The sequence below is a fragment of the Haematobia irritans genome, chromosome 5 (assembly GCF_050003625.1).
Source record: "Haematobia irritans isolate KBUSLIRL chromosome 5, ASM5000362v1, whole genome shotgun sequence".
Lineage (NCBI taxonomy): Eukaryota > Metazoa > Arthropoda > Insecta > Diptera > Muscidae > Haematobia > Haematobia irritans.
Window position 1 is genome coordinate 117522541 of NC_134401.1, and position 17305 is coordinate 117539845.

General features: G+C 29.2%; 2 protein-coding genes across 15 annotated transcripts in view; both read right to left on the reverse strand.

Annotated features, from left to right (window-relative positions):
• The window catches only part of ND-B14.7 (NADH dehydrogenase (ubiquinone) B14.7 subunit), a 7594-nt gene extending 1773 nt beyond the window's left edge, over nt 1-5821 (reverse strand). The window contains exons 1-2 of one of the 2 annotated variants that reach the window (XM_075309526.1): nt 5705-5821; nt 5125-5386 (exon numbers count right to left, since the gene is read on the reverse strand). In XM_075309526.1, coding sequence (XP_075165641.1) covers nt 5125-5381 — 257 coding nt within the window. In that variant the 5' untranslated portion in view covers nt 5382-5386; nt 5705-5821. Of the gene's footprint in view, nt 1-5124; nt 5387-5632 lie in introns of both variants that reach the window. The other variant, XM_075309527.1, reaches the window with a different exon arrangement.
• A 971-nt stretch (nt 5822-6792) lies between these two features.
• The window catches only part of RIC-3 (RIC3 acetylcholine receptor chaperone), a 46580-nt gene continuing 36067 nt past the window's right edge, over nt 6793-17305 (reverse strand). For 5 of the 13 annotated variants that reach the window (XM_075309517.1, XM_075309521.1, XM_075309519.1 and 2 more), the window contains 4 exons: nt 11822-12007; nt 11556-11648; nt 7790-7939; nt 6793-7711 (listed from right to left, as the gene is read on the reverse strand). In XM_075309517.1, the coding sequence (XP_075165632.1) occupies nt 7562-7711; nt 7790-7939; nt 11556-11648; nt 11822-12007 (579 nt within the window). In that variant the 3' untranslated portion in view covers nt 6793-7561. Of the gene's footprint in view, nt 7712-7789; nt 7940-11555; nt 11649-11821; nt 12018-12328; nt 12418-17080; nt 17182-17305 lie in introns of those variants that run through there. The other 8 variants (XM_075309524.1, XM_075309523.1, XM_075309522.1 and 5 more) reach the window with 6 other exon arrangements.

Here is a 17305-nt window from a genome sequence, read left to right on the forward strand (position 1 = left end):
TATATATATATATATATATATATATATATATATATATATATATATATATATATATATATATATATATATATATATATATATATATATATATATATATATATATATATATATATATATATATATATATATATATATATATATATATATATATATATATATATATATATATAATATAATATATATATATATATAAATATATATATATATTATATATATAAATATATATATATATATATATATATATATATTATATATATATATATATATATATATATTATATATATATATATATATATATATATATATATATATTATATATATATATATATATAATTATATATATATATATATATATATATATATATATATATATATATATATATATATATATATATGTATATATATATATTTCGCCCGATATGGAATTATTTGGCCCCAGAAACCAGAGTTTTACCCTAATATATATATATATATATATATATATATATATATATATATATATATATATATATATATATATATATATATATATATATATATATATATATATATATATATATATATATATATATATATATATATATATATATATATTCCAAAATCAATAGGGTTCTATTCTGAGCGAAAACACATACTTGTGCCAAATTTGAAGTCGATTTGACTAAAACTGCGACCTAGACTTTGATTACAAAAATGTGTTCACGGACAGACGGACATGGCTATATCGACTCAGGAGCCCACCCTGAGCATTTTTGCCAAAGACACCATGTGTCTATCTCGTCTCCTTCTCGGTGTTGCAAACATATGCACTAATTTATAATACCCTGTTCCACAGTGTGGCGCAGGGTATAAAAATATGTTTTGTATTAGCCAAAAAATCTGAATATTTCTCAGATTAAGGCATAACAGCAAAAAATGCTAATCGTAATTAGGAACTTTTAAGGATACTATAGGGGAGCAATATACCAGAAAACTATTTCTGGTTCGTGGAAATACTTTGGGTAACAATCAACAAATTTTACGAGCTGTTAGCCGCCAGACCTCAAAGTTCAAAAATTTAACAGCAAAGATCGTCTGCTTTTTTTTAGCAGACTTGTATAAAAAGTGAATTAGTCAATTTAACCTACATCTAAAATCGTTTTTTGAAAAGTAAAAACAATCGATTAGTCGATTTTGAGTATCAGAAAATCGACTTTCCGACTTTTTCCAAGTTTGGTTTAAAACAGTCAATTTTGAGAAATAGAAAAAGTCTGTTTCGAATTTGTAATCGCAACGCGAAAATTGTCAAAGTCTACAGTAAATTTCCCAATGAGATGGCTGATCATGTCAATATATTCTGTTAGACTGCAACAATATCTATGTCATATCATTAGAAAATAACAATATATTTTGTTTTAATTGGCTTAAATCCGCTGAATTAATGATAAATTCGTGAACATGTACATTTTTGCTAATTTTACCCAGGAGAGGAAAACCCATTCTAACAGTCTTGCAAATTTATACTGAATGAAACGTATTGTTGTCCAGTTTTCGTAAATGTAATTCCATTCCATTAATAAATAGCAGATTTGATTTTATCGCGCGTTTAATAATGTTTCGATCCTATCAATAGGATATTTTTTATTGTATTTTATGATGTTGAAGAAATAATACCACATTCAAAACTTTATTTCCTTAATTTTTTCTTGCATAAATTGAAGCAAAGCATGCCCGGTTCCAAAGATTTTGTACACTAATGATTTTGGTATTGATTCCGCGTCAAATTTGAATTTATTCGTTTTTTCAGCTCTTTTTTCATGAGCTAGCACAGTGCTTTAAAAACGTGCTAACGGCAATTTAAATTTCCAAATTCAGACTCGACTTCAAGTAGAAATTATTCTATGTATCAAGTAAAATGCGTCTTGAAAATAAAGTGTTGAAAAATATCTTTTATTTTTGAACGCTTTTTTGGTTTGTGGTCAAGATACAAAAACTCCGCAAATTTAAAGACTATTTCATTAATTTTAAGAATATTTCGGAATTGACCCTAGCCTAACAAAATTTTCTTTCATGTAAAGATACCCATTTTTAAGTTGAATCATTTAACTATAAGGACACTGACAAAAAGACTTTGTCGACTTTTGGACAAGTTTATATAAGAGAAATTCACAAATGCTATTATAAGCAAAATTCGCGTTCGTGTTTTAAAGACATAAAATTTTTGGCTTCACGACAATATTTTTTCCAGTGTAAAAAGCAATTCACATCTAATATTTATTTTATTTATTTATTGAACATATATAATACAAAAAGCCGTATGGCCAAAAAACTGTATTACATAGCATATAAATCCTGAGCAACAATACAGACAAAAAGTATTGTAATAACTTAATAACTTAGTAATAACTTAATAACTTGAGAATATTATAATAACATAAAAAGGACACCATAAACGAGTCAAATCCTAATATTCCTAATAATTTACTGACAGTTTATCTAAGCAATTTGTATGGTAATAGTAGCTTTAAAGTTAACTTTTATGAATATGAGGAAAAAACCTTACAAGAAGGTATATTTGCTGCACAAATGGCGTGAATCATTATTAATGTTTCAATTGAGTTTTGAAATAAGTGGAAACTCTTATTCTGGCAGCAAGGCTTAGATAATAACTCCGTATTTCAATAGAAACATGTCGAAAATAAAAAAAAAAAAAATAAAAATAGCTAATACGGTCATGAAAAAGGCCAGAAAAGAAGCTAAAAGCTAAATGAATTTTTTTCCCGCTAAACGACTTCAAAAAAGCTAAATTGGCAACGCTGCCAAAATAGCTAAATTGGCAAACGCTTGAGTATAAATTTTATACTCAAGCAATTTGCATGCCACAAGATACCTTCAATACTTTCTGCTTGAGAAGGCAATTAGGATGAGTATTGAATGGTAGAAAAACATCTATGGTTTCGAAGATACCAAAAAATGTGGACAGATCCAAACTTAATGGATGTTCCGAAGACATCAAATATAGCTTCTGCTATAAATAACCACGCTTTGGTTAAAGTACAAGTCTATCGCATAAGCTGTCACGATGTCCAGGTCAAGGAATTAGAGATGTGCACGTGAGTAATATTTTACTCATGCTCACGCACACTCAGGATGGAAAAAATTAACTCAGGCACACTCACACACGATATTGTTTGGTAGGACTCAGGCACACTCACGAAAAGAAAATTTGTACTCACGCTCACTCACGCACTAAAATGTCGTGACTCACGAAAAATACCCTGACTCACGACAAAATACCGTGACTCACGAAAAATATCGTGACTCACAAATGATTTTGTGAGTACTTCACCTTAGGGACGTGTCTGAAAACATGAGCATGATTAAAATCTTAACATCTTAGGTATCGCTAAAATTGTAAATGAATTTATAGCGTTTTATGCCCTAGGACGGGATTATTTTCGTGAGCGTATTTTTACGAAATTCGTTACTCACGCGCACCCACGAAGAAATTAGTTTCGTGACTCACGCTCACGTACGACATTCGATTTGTTAATCACGCACACTTACGACGTTGCCATCAGCGTGGCTCACGACTCATCCTCCCATCTTGTGTGTCTTGCGTTGTGTAATACGTAAAAAGAAATTTAACTTAAACCTGTTGTTAGGATTTTTAAAACATTTAGGATAGTTCAAATGACTTGAGAGGTCCAAAGAGATCGATTTTTTGTATTGTTAAAATTTGACTGACTTTCGCTATTTTTAAAGTCAAATCCACATTGGATTAAAATAGGAATATAAATATTTCAATCGAAACTCTAAGAGTATCTGTCGTCGATTTTATTTATTTCACAAATTATTTTAAAATGTATACACATGAGCAGACATATTAGGAATATGAATCCGCAGCTCACAATTTTGAAACAAATCAATTTGTACAAATTTTGAAAAAGTAGAAACCCCAAAGTCTGATTTTTAAAATTTTATGTGGTCTTAAGGTCAAAAGGTGGGCTTTTCCAAAAAAAATAAAAATCTTGAAAAGTCGACTTCTCCAAATTTTGATAAATTGATAAAATGGTTTTAAAGTAGAGTCTTTGATTCTCACAATAGAATATTGGTTGAGTTAACCTGAACAAAACTAATTACCTAAGTGTGCCCTTCCCTCTATTATCGAACTTTTTTCGATCCCAGTTTGAGACAACTTTATGCGTCGACTTCGAATCACACAAAGCCCAAGCGAATGGGCAGTATTTACAGACAGCACGCAGACTGTGGCCATGCACATGCAAACGGGTAAAGCGAGCCGAAAGAGACCTGACTCTGCTCTCCTATGGGCACTACTCGATATAGGGATTGAAACTGATAACTGAAAAACCAGCCATTTGCTCCAGTTCCCTGTTGCAAAGTCAGTATTCCCACCATCACAGAACACCTAAAAGGAACTGAATATATACAAATACAGGGTCTCTTTTAATTCTGTTCCTTTGATGTGTTCTAGTACAGTGAGTTACACCACGCTTTTAGATAAACAGAACTAACACACAAAAACTTTAATTATAAGGCACAGAATAGTGGAGAATAGTATCGAAACTCAAAGAATTCCCTTCCATGAAATCACATTAGCTGTTGCTCTTAATATGGATAACTTAGTGTCCCACTATTATCGGATGCATTGAAATGGGAACTAGCTAATAGCACGCAGGCAAACACAACGAAACCATCTAAAGGACCTATCAGTCGATCGCTTGCCGTTAAAACACAATGAGTCACTTTTGGATACCATCACACCATGGAATAATGTAATCTAAAACTTCACATGTAATATCGCAAAATACTTAGTAATCAAATAATTGTGTCTGTAACAGAAGGCAAACGCATCATGGTGTTCTCCAGATTCAAATAATTAAGATCAAAATTGTGGATCCTAGCTAGATGTTAAAAAAATTGGGAAATATGTCTTTATATGAGTTACATCTAATCTTGGAATGTAAAACAAATTAAGCATAGAAATTCTAAAAACTGAGGCTAACAGACTAGGTATCAAAATCGTGCTTTTGATACCTACCCATTGTCAACAACAAACGTAGATGCGGCATGATAAAATATTCACTAGAATTCTCTCCATCCATCCATAACAATTGATCTTACCTATCATCTTTGCCACGAACATTTGTGGCCATATATGTGGCCAATGTAAATGCTGAGGCCATACCCATCATGGGTCCGGTGTTATATGCAAAACGAGCCAAGGTGGGCAAATAACCCTTTGGATGGGACAACATCAAAACATCGACTGTGGACCAGGCGAGACCGGCAGTGGCAGCATAAGTGTTTGTGGCAACCATTTTACCAAAACAATCTTGGCCCTCGGGTTTATCATAATAGCCAGCCTTCGACAACGCCATATTGACTGCAAAGAAACAATTGTAAACTAGCGTAGTATATAAACAAACGATCAAAATGAATAGTATAAAAAATGTTCACGAACGAAAGCAGTTGTATATTTATCCGGAAAAGTTCATGGATTGAAATTAAATTCCAGAACAGAATGTTAGCATTTTCTGAAATGCAAGTGGAAACATATCTGCAATATTCACTTTCCAGCGAGCATCAATTTGTTGTATTATATGTAGAAACGTTTACACACATTCTTTACCGTTATTTTATAAATGCACCTAATTGATTTATTGAATATTTCTACTATATTTTTGGAAATTAATTCACTAACCTGCGTTTTTACGTAATTTTATAGAAAACAGTAATTCTGCCAATTGTCAAAGTGCCGTTGGAACAGCTGGTTATGACACATGACGTTACAGGGTGTTAACCATGTTTTATTATGTACACAGGGTGATCCGAGTAAAATAAAAAGTCATATAACAGCGGCTATGTATGTGCTGTTATAGTAGTTGTGTTCGTTTACAAAACAGGGCTTATAAATTTTTAACAAAGTTTACAACAAACATAACGTTGCCACCTCCAAATATTTAGCTAAAATAATGCGCAGCATAGATAACTAAGTAATAGATGACCCACCGCTCTCCAACCAGAAAATGTTGAAAAAGCCCAAATAAATTTTCAAACATTTCGTTTTTTATTTTTCGTAAAGAGAAAATTTGGTCAAAATTAAATTTGTATTTTCGCGGTTTTAGTCGCATTTTTTTGTTCAAATATAAACTTTTAAATATTTAATTTGACTATAAATCATCTGGTGTATCAAAATAGTTCAAATTGTGGATAAAATAAGAAAATTGTAAAAACGAATCTCAGAGAGAATTTGAATTCCCCCTATTTTCTACGTTTATTCTTCGTTTGACACCGATGGGTCATCTATTACTTAGTTATCTATAATGCGCAGTACATACGAATAAAACAAAAATTTTATTGAAAAATTGGTTGAATAATTAATCTTATTGGAAGGCCTTTTTGGGAATTTATATAAAAGACATGGCAAAACAGCTAGAATCGATGGAAACATCCACGAGGAAGTCAAATCAGCGCCGCCAATCCCTTGCCGTTGGTGGCAAGAATTGAATGTTAGCCTCAGCAGATAAAAATGGGTAGACTTCAATCTCTGCAGTGCCCTTTCTGACTTCTACTTTTAAGGTGGCTACTAAGTTCAGACTGCGCGCCGAAAACCACGGTTTCTTTTTTTTCAAATTCAAAAGACAAAATGTTATGCAACCAATGTATTGGAGCTTTTCCATTCAAGTTTTGACAAGATTTTCAAAAAATTCAATTGCTATCATGTATATTTAGCGTTTTGTTAAAAAACCGACCATAGTACCCCCATTTAGGAAAATCAAATGCTATTCATTAATGTATTCTTCATTATTTATTAAAATCTAAAACGCATTTGGGACTACATACATACAATTAAAAATGATACAATTGCACATACATATATTTATTTTTAATAAATCCAAATAAATATCATAAATTTGTTGTGGTTGCACAAAATTCATGTATGAGACTAGAGAATAAGATTTTAATTTTTTTGCGTCGATAATTAAGGTAAGTACATTTTTTTAGGGTTTTCTTTTTTCTATTCGTTTTGAAATTATTAAAATATTTGGCATACGATTAAATTTTTCTTTTAGAAAAACTTTGGGGATTAGTAAAATTATTTGAGCATACATATTGATGAGATGATGGATAAATGACAAACATATAATCAGAAGAAAAATAATGGTAGCTATAAACTATTAAAAAAAATGCAATAAAATTTTGCAAACTTAGGTAGTCATAACAACAAGTACAAAATAAAATCCTATTTTTTATTAAAACAATTTGGCAACGATTCACTCAACAAATTCCTTACAACGGAAGTACTGGATGATACATATATTTCGTGGAAGAAATGTAATAACATAGGTGATAACATACTTATTGGACGAACTGAAGTACAAATACAACGATAGAAATTAAATCAATATCAATTAAATCAGTCAATATTTGTAAGGAAATCAAATACACGTTGAATGTGACGATATATTCCATCATTTTCTTTACATCGATTTGGTTTCCTTTGTGTGGGGGATATCCACTATCATCCCACGTTCATCCTTTCTTCGATGGATTAGCTTCAATTTAAATCGTGGCCTATTATTTCAATATCATCAGCCAAAGGACTTTCAATTTCGGCTTCAACATTAGCTTTCTTTCCATCAGATTTGGCAGCCTGCATACTGTCTAGATTGATTAGTGATAACGTCATTTTACTACTTATAACAATCTGTGAAGAAAAACAAATAGGGTCATTAATTAATTCAATGTATTTTTATTGAAAGAATTCTTTCTTAAAAATACTCACTGCTGGTTCTTCAGCAGATCCATTGAGTTCAGCATCATTAACTTCTTCCTGTTTGGTTTCTGCATCGGCAACCAAAATTTGCGAGTCATGAGCCAATGCGCCTTCCAAGTATATTGATTGAGGTTCTGGCATTTCATCATCGTGTTTGGACTGAAAGAATTATGTAAAAAATTTTTAATTTATTCATTACCAACGAAGTTCATATCTGCGAATAATAAATAGCAGCATTTATAGATGAGTACTATGTTCGCTTTTCGCATTGAAATTTTCGCAGTTACCAATGTTCTACCAAAAATTGAAGACAATTTATCAAATTTTAAGAATCTTGTTTTGAAGTTTTTGATCAAATTTTTGTGGTTATTATGAAAAAAATGTTTATTTCTTCGAGAGAAAGGAGAAAAATTTTGTCATAATTTCTTTCTATAGAAACTTTTGTCAAAATTTTATTTCATTAGAAAATGTTATCAAAATTTTATTCCTATAGAAAATTTTGTTAAAATTTTATTTCTATAGAAAATTTTGTCAAAATTTTATTTCTTTAGAAAATTATGTCAAAATTTTATTTCTATAGAACATTTTGTCAAAATTTTATTTCTATAGAAAATTTTGTCAAAATTTTACTTTTAAAGCAAATTTTGTCAAAATTTTATTTCTATAGATAATTTTGTCATTTTTTTTATTTTTCAAATTCTTCTTTATTAATTTTATTTTTTAATGCAATTCATTTAATGAGATTTTATCACAGTAGATATTATGTCATTATGTCATTTAAGATACATATTATTAAAGGCAAAAACAGGCTAAAGACCTTTATATGAAATTGTTTATAATTTTGTCAAAACTTTATTTCTATAGAAAAATTTTTCAAAATTTTATTTATATAGAAAATTTTGTCAAAATTTTATTTCTATAGAAAATTTTGTCAAAATTGTATTTCTATAGAAAATGCTGCCCAAATTTTGTTTCTGTAGAAAATTTTGTCAAAATTTTATTTCTATAGAAAATTTTTTTTTATAGAAAATATTGTCAAAATTATATTTCTATAGAAAATTTAGTCAAAATTTTATTTCTATAGAAAATTTTGTCCAAATTTTATTTCTATAGAAAATTTTGTTTCTGTAGAAAATTTTGTCAAAATTTTATTTCTGTAGAAAATTGTATCAAAATTTTATTTCTATAGAAAATTTTGTCCAAATTTTATTTCTGTAGAAAATGTTGTCAAAATTTTATTTCTGTACAAAATTGTGTCAAAATTTTATTTCTATAGACAATTTTGTTAAAATTTTATTTCTATAGAAAATTTGTCAAAATTTTAATTTTATAGCAAAATTTTTGTCAAAATTTTATTTCTCTGGAAAAATTTGTCAAAATTTTATTTCTAGAGACAATTTTGTTAAAATTTTATTTCTATAGAAAATTTGTCAAAATTGTATTTCTATACAAAATTTTGTCAAAATTTCATTTCTACAGAAAATTTTGTCAAAATTTTATTTCTATAGAAAATTTTGTCAAAACTTTATTTCTATAGAAAATCTTGTCAAAATTGTATTTCTATAAAAAAGTTTGTCAAAATTTTATTTTTATAGAAAATTTTGTAAAAATTTTAGTTCTCTAGAAAAGTTTGTCAAAATTGTATTTTTTTTAAAGCAAATTTTGTCAAAATTTTATAACTATAGCAAATTTTGTCAAAATTTTATAACTATAGAAAATTTTGTCAAAATTTTATTTCAATAGAAATTTTTGTCAAAATTTTATTTCTATAGAAAATTTTGTCAAAATGTTATTTCTATTGAAAATTTTGTCAAAATTTTATTTCTATAGAAAATTTTGTCAAAAATTTTATTTCTATAGAAAATTTTGTCAAAATGTTATTTCTGTTGAAAATTTTGTCAAAATTTTATTTCTATAGAAATTTTTCTCAAAATTTTATTTCTATAGAAAATTTTGTAAAAATTTTATTGCTATAGAAAATTTTGTCAAAATTTTATTTCTGTAGAAAATTTTGTGAAAATGTTATTTATATAGAAAATTTTGTGAAAATGTTATTTATATAGAAAATTTTGTCAAAATTTTATTTATATAGAAAATTTTGTCAAAATTTTATTTATATAGAAAATTTTTCCAAATTTTATTTCTATAAAAAAAATTCCAAATTTTATTTCTATAGAAAATGTTCTAAAAATTTTATTTCTATTCTAAAAATTTTACTTCTATAGAAAATTTTCTAAAAATTTTATTTCTATAGAAAATCTTCTCAAAATTTTATTTCTATAGAAAATTTTCTAAAAATTCTATTTCTATAGAAAATTTTCTACAAATTTTATTTCTATAGAAAATTTTATCAAAATTTTATTTCTATAAAAATTTTTTGTCAAAATTTTATTTCTATAGAAACGTTTTGTCAAAATTTTATTTCTATAGAAAATTTTCTCAAAATTTTATTTCTATAAAAATTGTTCTCAAAGTTTTATTTCTACAGAAAATTTTGTCAAAATTTTATTTCTATAGAAAATTTTGTCAACATTTTATTTCTATAGAAAATTTAGTCAAAATTTTATTTCTATAGAAAATTTAGTCAAAATTTTATTTCTATAAAAAATTTAGTCAAAATTTTATTTCTATAGAAAATTTTGTCAAAATTTTATTTTTTCATTCGTTTTGTTTTGTTATTGTTGGTTTTGTTCTTTAATCATTGTTGTTGTTTTTTTTTTTTTTTGTTTCAGCTTAAAACCATACATTGACTAAACTACAAGTGTAGCTTAACCAATAGAGGAAAAGAATGTTTGTCAAATTTATTTGGGCAAAGCCCTAAAGACTGCAAGATTGTTGGATGGACGCACGTTTCGGAATTACCACATTCCTCATCAGCATCCTCTACTTGCAGCAAAACTATCAACCAATTATCAGAATAAATTCAGGCAATTCATTAAACCCAACAATAAACCATACTGGAACCCTCCGAAAAAAGGCTTTACATTGATAGCCGGCTTATGCCGAAATAAATTCGTACAAACATCTCTCTTTTCCTTTGCCACCATCAAATCATCGATTTGAGTGAAGTTGGCTGGGTTTTATTGTGAGCGTGCTTCCTCTTCTTTCTTTCATTCGTTTTGTTTTGCTATTGTTGGTTTTTGTTCTTTAATCATTGTTGTTGTTTTTTGATTTCAGCTTAAAACCATACATTGACGAATTTATTTCGGCATATGCCGGTTATCAATGTAAAGCCTTTTTTCGGAAGGTTCAAGTGTGGTTTATTGTTGGGTTTAATGAACTGCCTGAATTTATTCTGATAATTGGTTGATAGTTTTGCTGCAAGTAGAGGATGCTGATGAGGAATGTGGTAATTCCGAAACGTGCGTCCATCCAACCATCTAGCAGTCTATAGGGCTTTGCCCAAATAAATTTGACAAACATTCTTTTCCTCTGTTGGTTAAGCTACACTTGTAGTTTAGTCAATGTATGGTTTTAAGCTGCAATAAAAAACAACAAATGCCAACAAAAAAATTTATTTCTATAGAATATTTTGTCAAAATTTTATTTCTATAGAATATTTTGTCAAAATTTTATTTCTATTGAAAATTTTGTAAAATTTTAGTTATTAGAATTTTTCAAAATTTTATCCCTGTGTTAAAATTTTATTTCTATGGGATATTTGTCTATTTTGTGTAAAGTGTAAAGTTGTCCGTCCATATAATGGCAATAAAAATAATAAAAGTGGCAACAAAAATATACAAAATAATACACTATTAAAAAAATAAAATCTTACATGTTCGTGGTGGTGTGGTAGTACTGGGGTTGGAGGACGACCTGACCATTTTTGGCCACCCTCACAACTGGCACTAACTTCCATTCCAAGAACCTTAAAAAAAATTAAAAAATTAATAACAAAAAGTAATAATATATAACAATACGCTAAAAATTAAATAAATATCAATAACACATATGATGGGTTGGACAATATTTGCGAATGTATGAAAATATATCGACAGTAGTTTTGGTTGTGGTCAAACATAGTGATATGTAAATACTTACCGCTACAGTACGATCAGCACTTCCGTCTCTCATTTTACGTTTATCATCGGCCGTTGCTTGGGATTTGTTAACGTCGTTGATTTCTTCTACTCTATTATCGTCACCGGATGTCTCATGAATGTTGTTTGCATGCCCATTGGAAATGTTTTCTTTTTGATTCGTGGTCGAATTTTCGTTGGAGTTTTTCTACGTAAACGTAGATAAAGAAAATATTATATTAGTACAAGTTTGAAAAATGTACATCCAACAAAAACAAATTAAAATCCAAAATTAGTAAAACAATTGAACCATAATTGAAAACTGTTAACGAAACGAAAAAAGTTAATATAAGAAAATTGAAAACTATATTAGACTAAAATATGAAAGTTATAAATATTAATTAATATGGACATTTTCAAAATGGTTAACTTTTTTTTTGTTGTAATAGTTAGAGAGGCTTAAGGACAAATGCAAGTTTACTTTTATGGCATTTTTTATATTTGGAATCGTTTGACATCTAAGGCTAACCTTGGTTGGATCGGTGTTGGAGTTCGAAGTCTCTCGTAATTTTAATTCTTCGTCAGCAGCATCAATTAAACCTTGTATAGCTGTTACAACTACGCTCAGAATTGTTTTTTAGCAACATTTGTGTTTGTTTTCGAGAAAGGTAATGAAAATATAACAAATAAATTATTTATGTTGATCAACCAGAATTGCAAATAATATGACAATCGAAATAATGAATTGGAATGATCATTAATGTTGTGGTATTTATGCCATGAATGGTTTATCATATCAAGGGTCCTTGGGATGCTTAAAAAAAATCAACCTATTGCACATGGTCCAAAAATCTATAGAATATGCTGATATTATAAAAAAATTAAATGACTGGATTGAAAGTCAATAGCGACCTTAATGCGCCGTCTAGACTATAAGTTTTTCCGGACGGAATATCTGTTTGTAAAAATCTTACACTGTGGCCGAACACTTAGAATTTGCGGATGTAAGTAAAATATCGATAAATGTGTTATCGATCCCATTAATCAGTTTCAGTATCAATTATATCTTCGATCATAACTTATAGAGCAGTCAATACCTAGGATATGTTTGACACTAACACTGTCGTCCGGATAAACTTATACCCCCATATTCATAAAAGTTAACGTACACTTTAAACCTACTATTACCATACAATTTCCTTCGACAAACTTTCGGTAAATCATTATGAATATTGGCAATAATCTGGACGACGCATAAATTAGCGAGGTGTTGCTTGACATGAATCCTTCTACTACGCTCAAATTATAGATGAAACTTTTTTGTTGTACAAATCTCGAGAGTTCATACCAGGTATGGAAAATCGAAATTTTGAAAGAGTATAACAAATTTATTTATTGAGTGCAAAAATATTTTCCATAAAAACATTCTTCAGGTAGAAAAATATCAAATACACCCAAAGAAATTTGTTAGTAGGGACAGCAGAAAAGTCTGCTAAAACAGCAGAAAGTCTGCTGAAAAAGGGACAGCAGTCACTGTTTGCTGAAATAGCAAACATTTCCTGCTATTTTTTAAGCTCGATTACACTAAAACATGTTTTATTTTGGCTAAAACAAATAAAAATTTCAACTTAAGAGCTATCCTAACATAATTAAAACAATATTTTATGAATATCTATAGCATTTGACCAAAAATCTGAATATTTATCGGATTGAGGCTAACAGCAAAAAAAAGGTTTGCTGATCGTATTTAGGAGCTTGTAAGTATATTACTGTGCAAAAATTTACCAAAAACTACTTTTGGTTCTTAAATATGCTTTGAGGAAACATTTATAACCTAAACATTTTATAAATTGTTGTTCATTAGGCCCTGAAGTACAAAAATATAACAGCAAACATCGACTGCTGTTTTTAGCAGACTTTTTTCTATGAGTGTATAACATATCAAAATAATGAAGTTTTAGAAAATTTTTCGATATTTTTAATTTTTGATATATCTTTCTGAGTTATAAAGTCTTTGACTCGTCGATAGACTTTATTCTTTCGTTTTGGTAGAATTAGAAAAAATAACTTGTACGGTTTGGTGGGGAGTGGCTTTCCTGATATAAAAATGTCAAAAGATTTTTCCAGTTAATAATATACGAATACAATTCAGCAATTCGGACATAGGCCAAAACTATATCTGACCGAATTAGGGAGGTTGTACTAGGTTAGGTTAGGTGGCAGCAAGATGTATCAGATTCAGCCCATTGTGATACCACAGTGGTGAACTTCACATCATTATAAAACTGTGCAGAAAAAGGTACTAATTCAGGGTGACAAAGTACTATAGTACTTCGTTTGTCATCCCTGAGTACACACTGCCAAAAAGAGAACATTTTGTATATTTGGTAGATTTTACAAACAAAAAAATCAGATATTGGGACGTTGTTTCAGATGACACGGAATATTCTTATTTTATATTCTACAGTGTTGAGGTAGTTTTAGCCAAAAATGATTATTATTTTAGTACTAAAAACCATAGTTGCACAGTGTTTAGGCTAATGCGCTTTACTATCAGTTATTCCGGACGGAATGTAGGTGTTTGTAAAGAATCTTACAGTGTGTCGAATCGATTCGACTTGTCGGCGATGACTAAATAATCGGCAAATGTGGTATCGATCCCATAAACACACAGAAAATAATATTATAATTTTTGAGCTAACAATAAATTGTTGTAACAGAAAATTTTTAAGTTCAACAAAATTTTTGTTGATATAACAAAATGTTTGTTGATATAACAAAATTGGTTGCTAAAGTGACTAAAATTGTAATTGTATATACAAATTACTTTGTTAGCTCAAATTTAAACATAATTTTAATTGTATTGACAATTAAATTAATTGATATTTTTTTCTGTGTGCATGCAGCAGTATCGATTATGCCTTCGAACTTAACTTATAATGTGTCCAATATGTGGGATATGTTCGACACGAGCACTGTCGTCCGGAATAACTGATAGTCTGCGCATAAATCCACTTTGTAGATGATTAAAGGCACTGTGAGAATGAGCTATTAGGGTTTAAACCAAATTATGTACCGGCTGATGGCAGCAAAATAAGACAGGAAGCACCACTTTAACAAAAACAACTTGTTTTTCTTTAAATGTGAAAAATTTCAACATCTGATAATACCGTTTATTCTCTCTAACCAAACACCAAAAAGTTTTTTCAGCGGTGGGTTATCCCCTCTCAATAATGCTGGTGACATTTCTGAGTGTTACTTAGCTTTTCTAAGTGGTTTCACCGCAATGTGAAACGCCGTTAGGATTTACTCAATTCCGATGTTGTCATATTAAAACTTCGCACAAACACAGGAAAATTTACCGCCTATCGCTATAGTTATGTTTACAAACTTGTGAGAATCCCAAAAAGTCGAAGGAATACGGTAACGGCAAGCAGAGGGTCCCCAAAATAAGTGGTTAAACATAACCATAGCGATAGGCGAAGACTTGTTTACGTGCATTACTTATGAGAAGCCTAAAATCCGCAATGGAAGATCGTGACATGTGTCAGCCTTTTGCCAAATTAAAATATATTTTAATTCCTTGGCGGACAATGTGTGATGTGATGATTGTTGCCATCGCTTAGCAAAACTTTGAACTCACTACTAGGCATAGTTGTCGCCTGGTTACCTGGAAATTTCTTTTTCTTGAAATAACAAGATATTATATGTTTTTATTCAACTCCAATGTTCAATATTGAAAACTCATACTATATTGACATCAACAAAAACTCGGCAACAAGAAAGAGGAAATTTTTCCCGACAAGGTTATTGTATTTGTTCGCCGCAAAAAATGATTCGCCTACCGCTATGGTTATGTTTACACACTTAGACTAAGTTAATCGCCACTGTTCTGGTTTACGAATTCGCAAAACTCAATATTTTGATTTGCCAATAAATCGTCAACTGATACGTCTTTAGACATGAAATTTTTACAAATTAAATTCCTTATCCATAGGAACAATTTGTGATAATGTTGCATTATATAATGTAGTGATTCGGAAAATAAAGATTCAGAAAAATTTTTCGTTTTGCGAATTTGGAAACCAGAACTGGGGGAATATTTTGGATCTGCGGTCATACATGCGTCAAATAGGGAAGATGATGAACATAGGAGTGGCTGATGTGTATTGCAACCAACTTCAGGGTGCTATAATTTCTAAGCCGCTCGTCTGATAGCTGACAGATTTATTTCAGTGACAGTTCAATTTATTGTTTACAAATGGAATCGTGTTGCAATGATAACCGTTACTTTTCTCTAAACATCCCAAGAATGAATTCGATCAATGAGATTCGGCGATAGTTTGTGATTTTAAAATGATTAATGATTTTGATGTATAAAAATAATTCTTAATTAATGTTGCTAAAACTAAAAAAAGGAAAAATTAAACAAATCATTTTTAGAAATATGTCCCCATTTTTGGCTTGGTTTCAAAAAAAAAATGCAAAGAAAACAAATGCTGCTGTTTGAAAAAATTGAAAGAGTGTTAGTACAATTACTACTACACTTGAAGACATAGTCGGCATTTTAAGGAATGATTAGTTATGACGTAACATCGTATCTCCAAACATTCGTGACGTTATATCATTATTAACTGATCATACCAGGATACTCTCATTATAAGGTAGAGAAACAACCCTGTGTGGAGTGGCCGTTATTCTCCCTGACAGATCCATTTGTTTGTATAGGTTGGTTGAGTTTTTGTGTTGTGTACACACAACAGAGTATTGTTGACAGGGAGAATGTTATAATAAAAATATTTAATTATAACATTAAATTTAAATCAGTTGACTTTATGTCGCTACCTTAATGTAAGTGTATCCGGGATCATCCTTAAAATAAGCACTTCCTCATTGTAATAAAGAGAGAGTTTAAAAGTGTTCGAGAGACATAGAAAGATAGCGAATTTAGGTGTTTTATTTTATTTTTGTACTTAGCATGCCACAAGACAAAGTAAATTGTAAAAGGATCATAGTGCTTTAATTTTATAAATTTTAATTTAAATTTGAGTACGGTTTTTCATTCGTTAATTAACAGGGTTCGTTTTTGTTTTGTTAGTGGGTTCGAACATCCATTAATTAATAAATCAAACTGAAATCCAGTTTGCATGCCTTTTTCTCTTAGTTACTTTTTAGCATTTTAGCTTAGGGTATGGTGTTTTGCTCATGACATTTCTTTAGTGTTCATTCCATACAATTATAAACTATTTAATTGTTAACAAAATAGAAATTGCAAAAGTACTTATGATTCGATTATAAAGATGAGTGCTTTTGGATTTTTATTAATTTGATTGTATTTTAAGAATGAAATTGTTGACGTTTTAGGAAATTTATGGCGACCATCTTGAAATTGAAATAAAAAATAAAAATTAAATTTTAAATGAAATTGAATTAAAGAAGAACTACGAAAAAAAAGAAAATTCAATATAAATTATGTGTTGGATCTTAGTGTCTAATGTGACTTTCA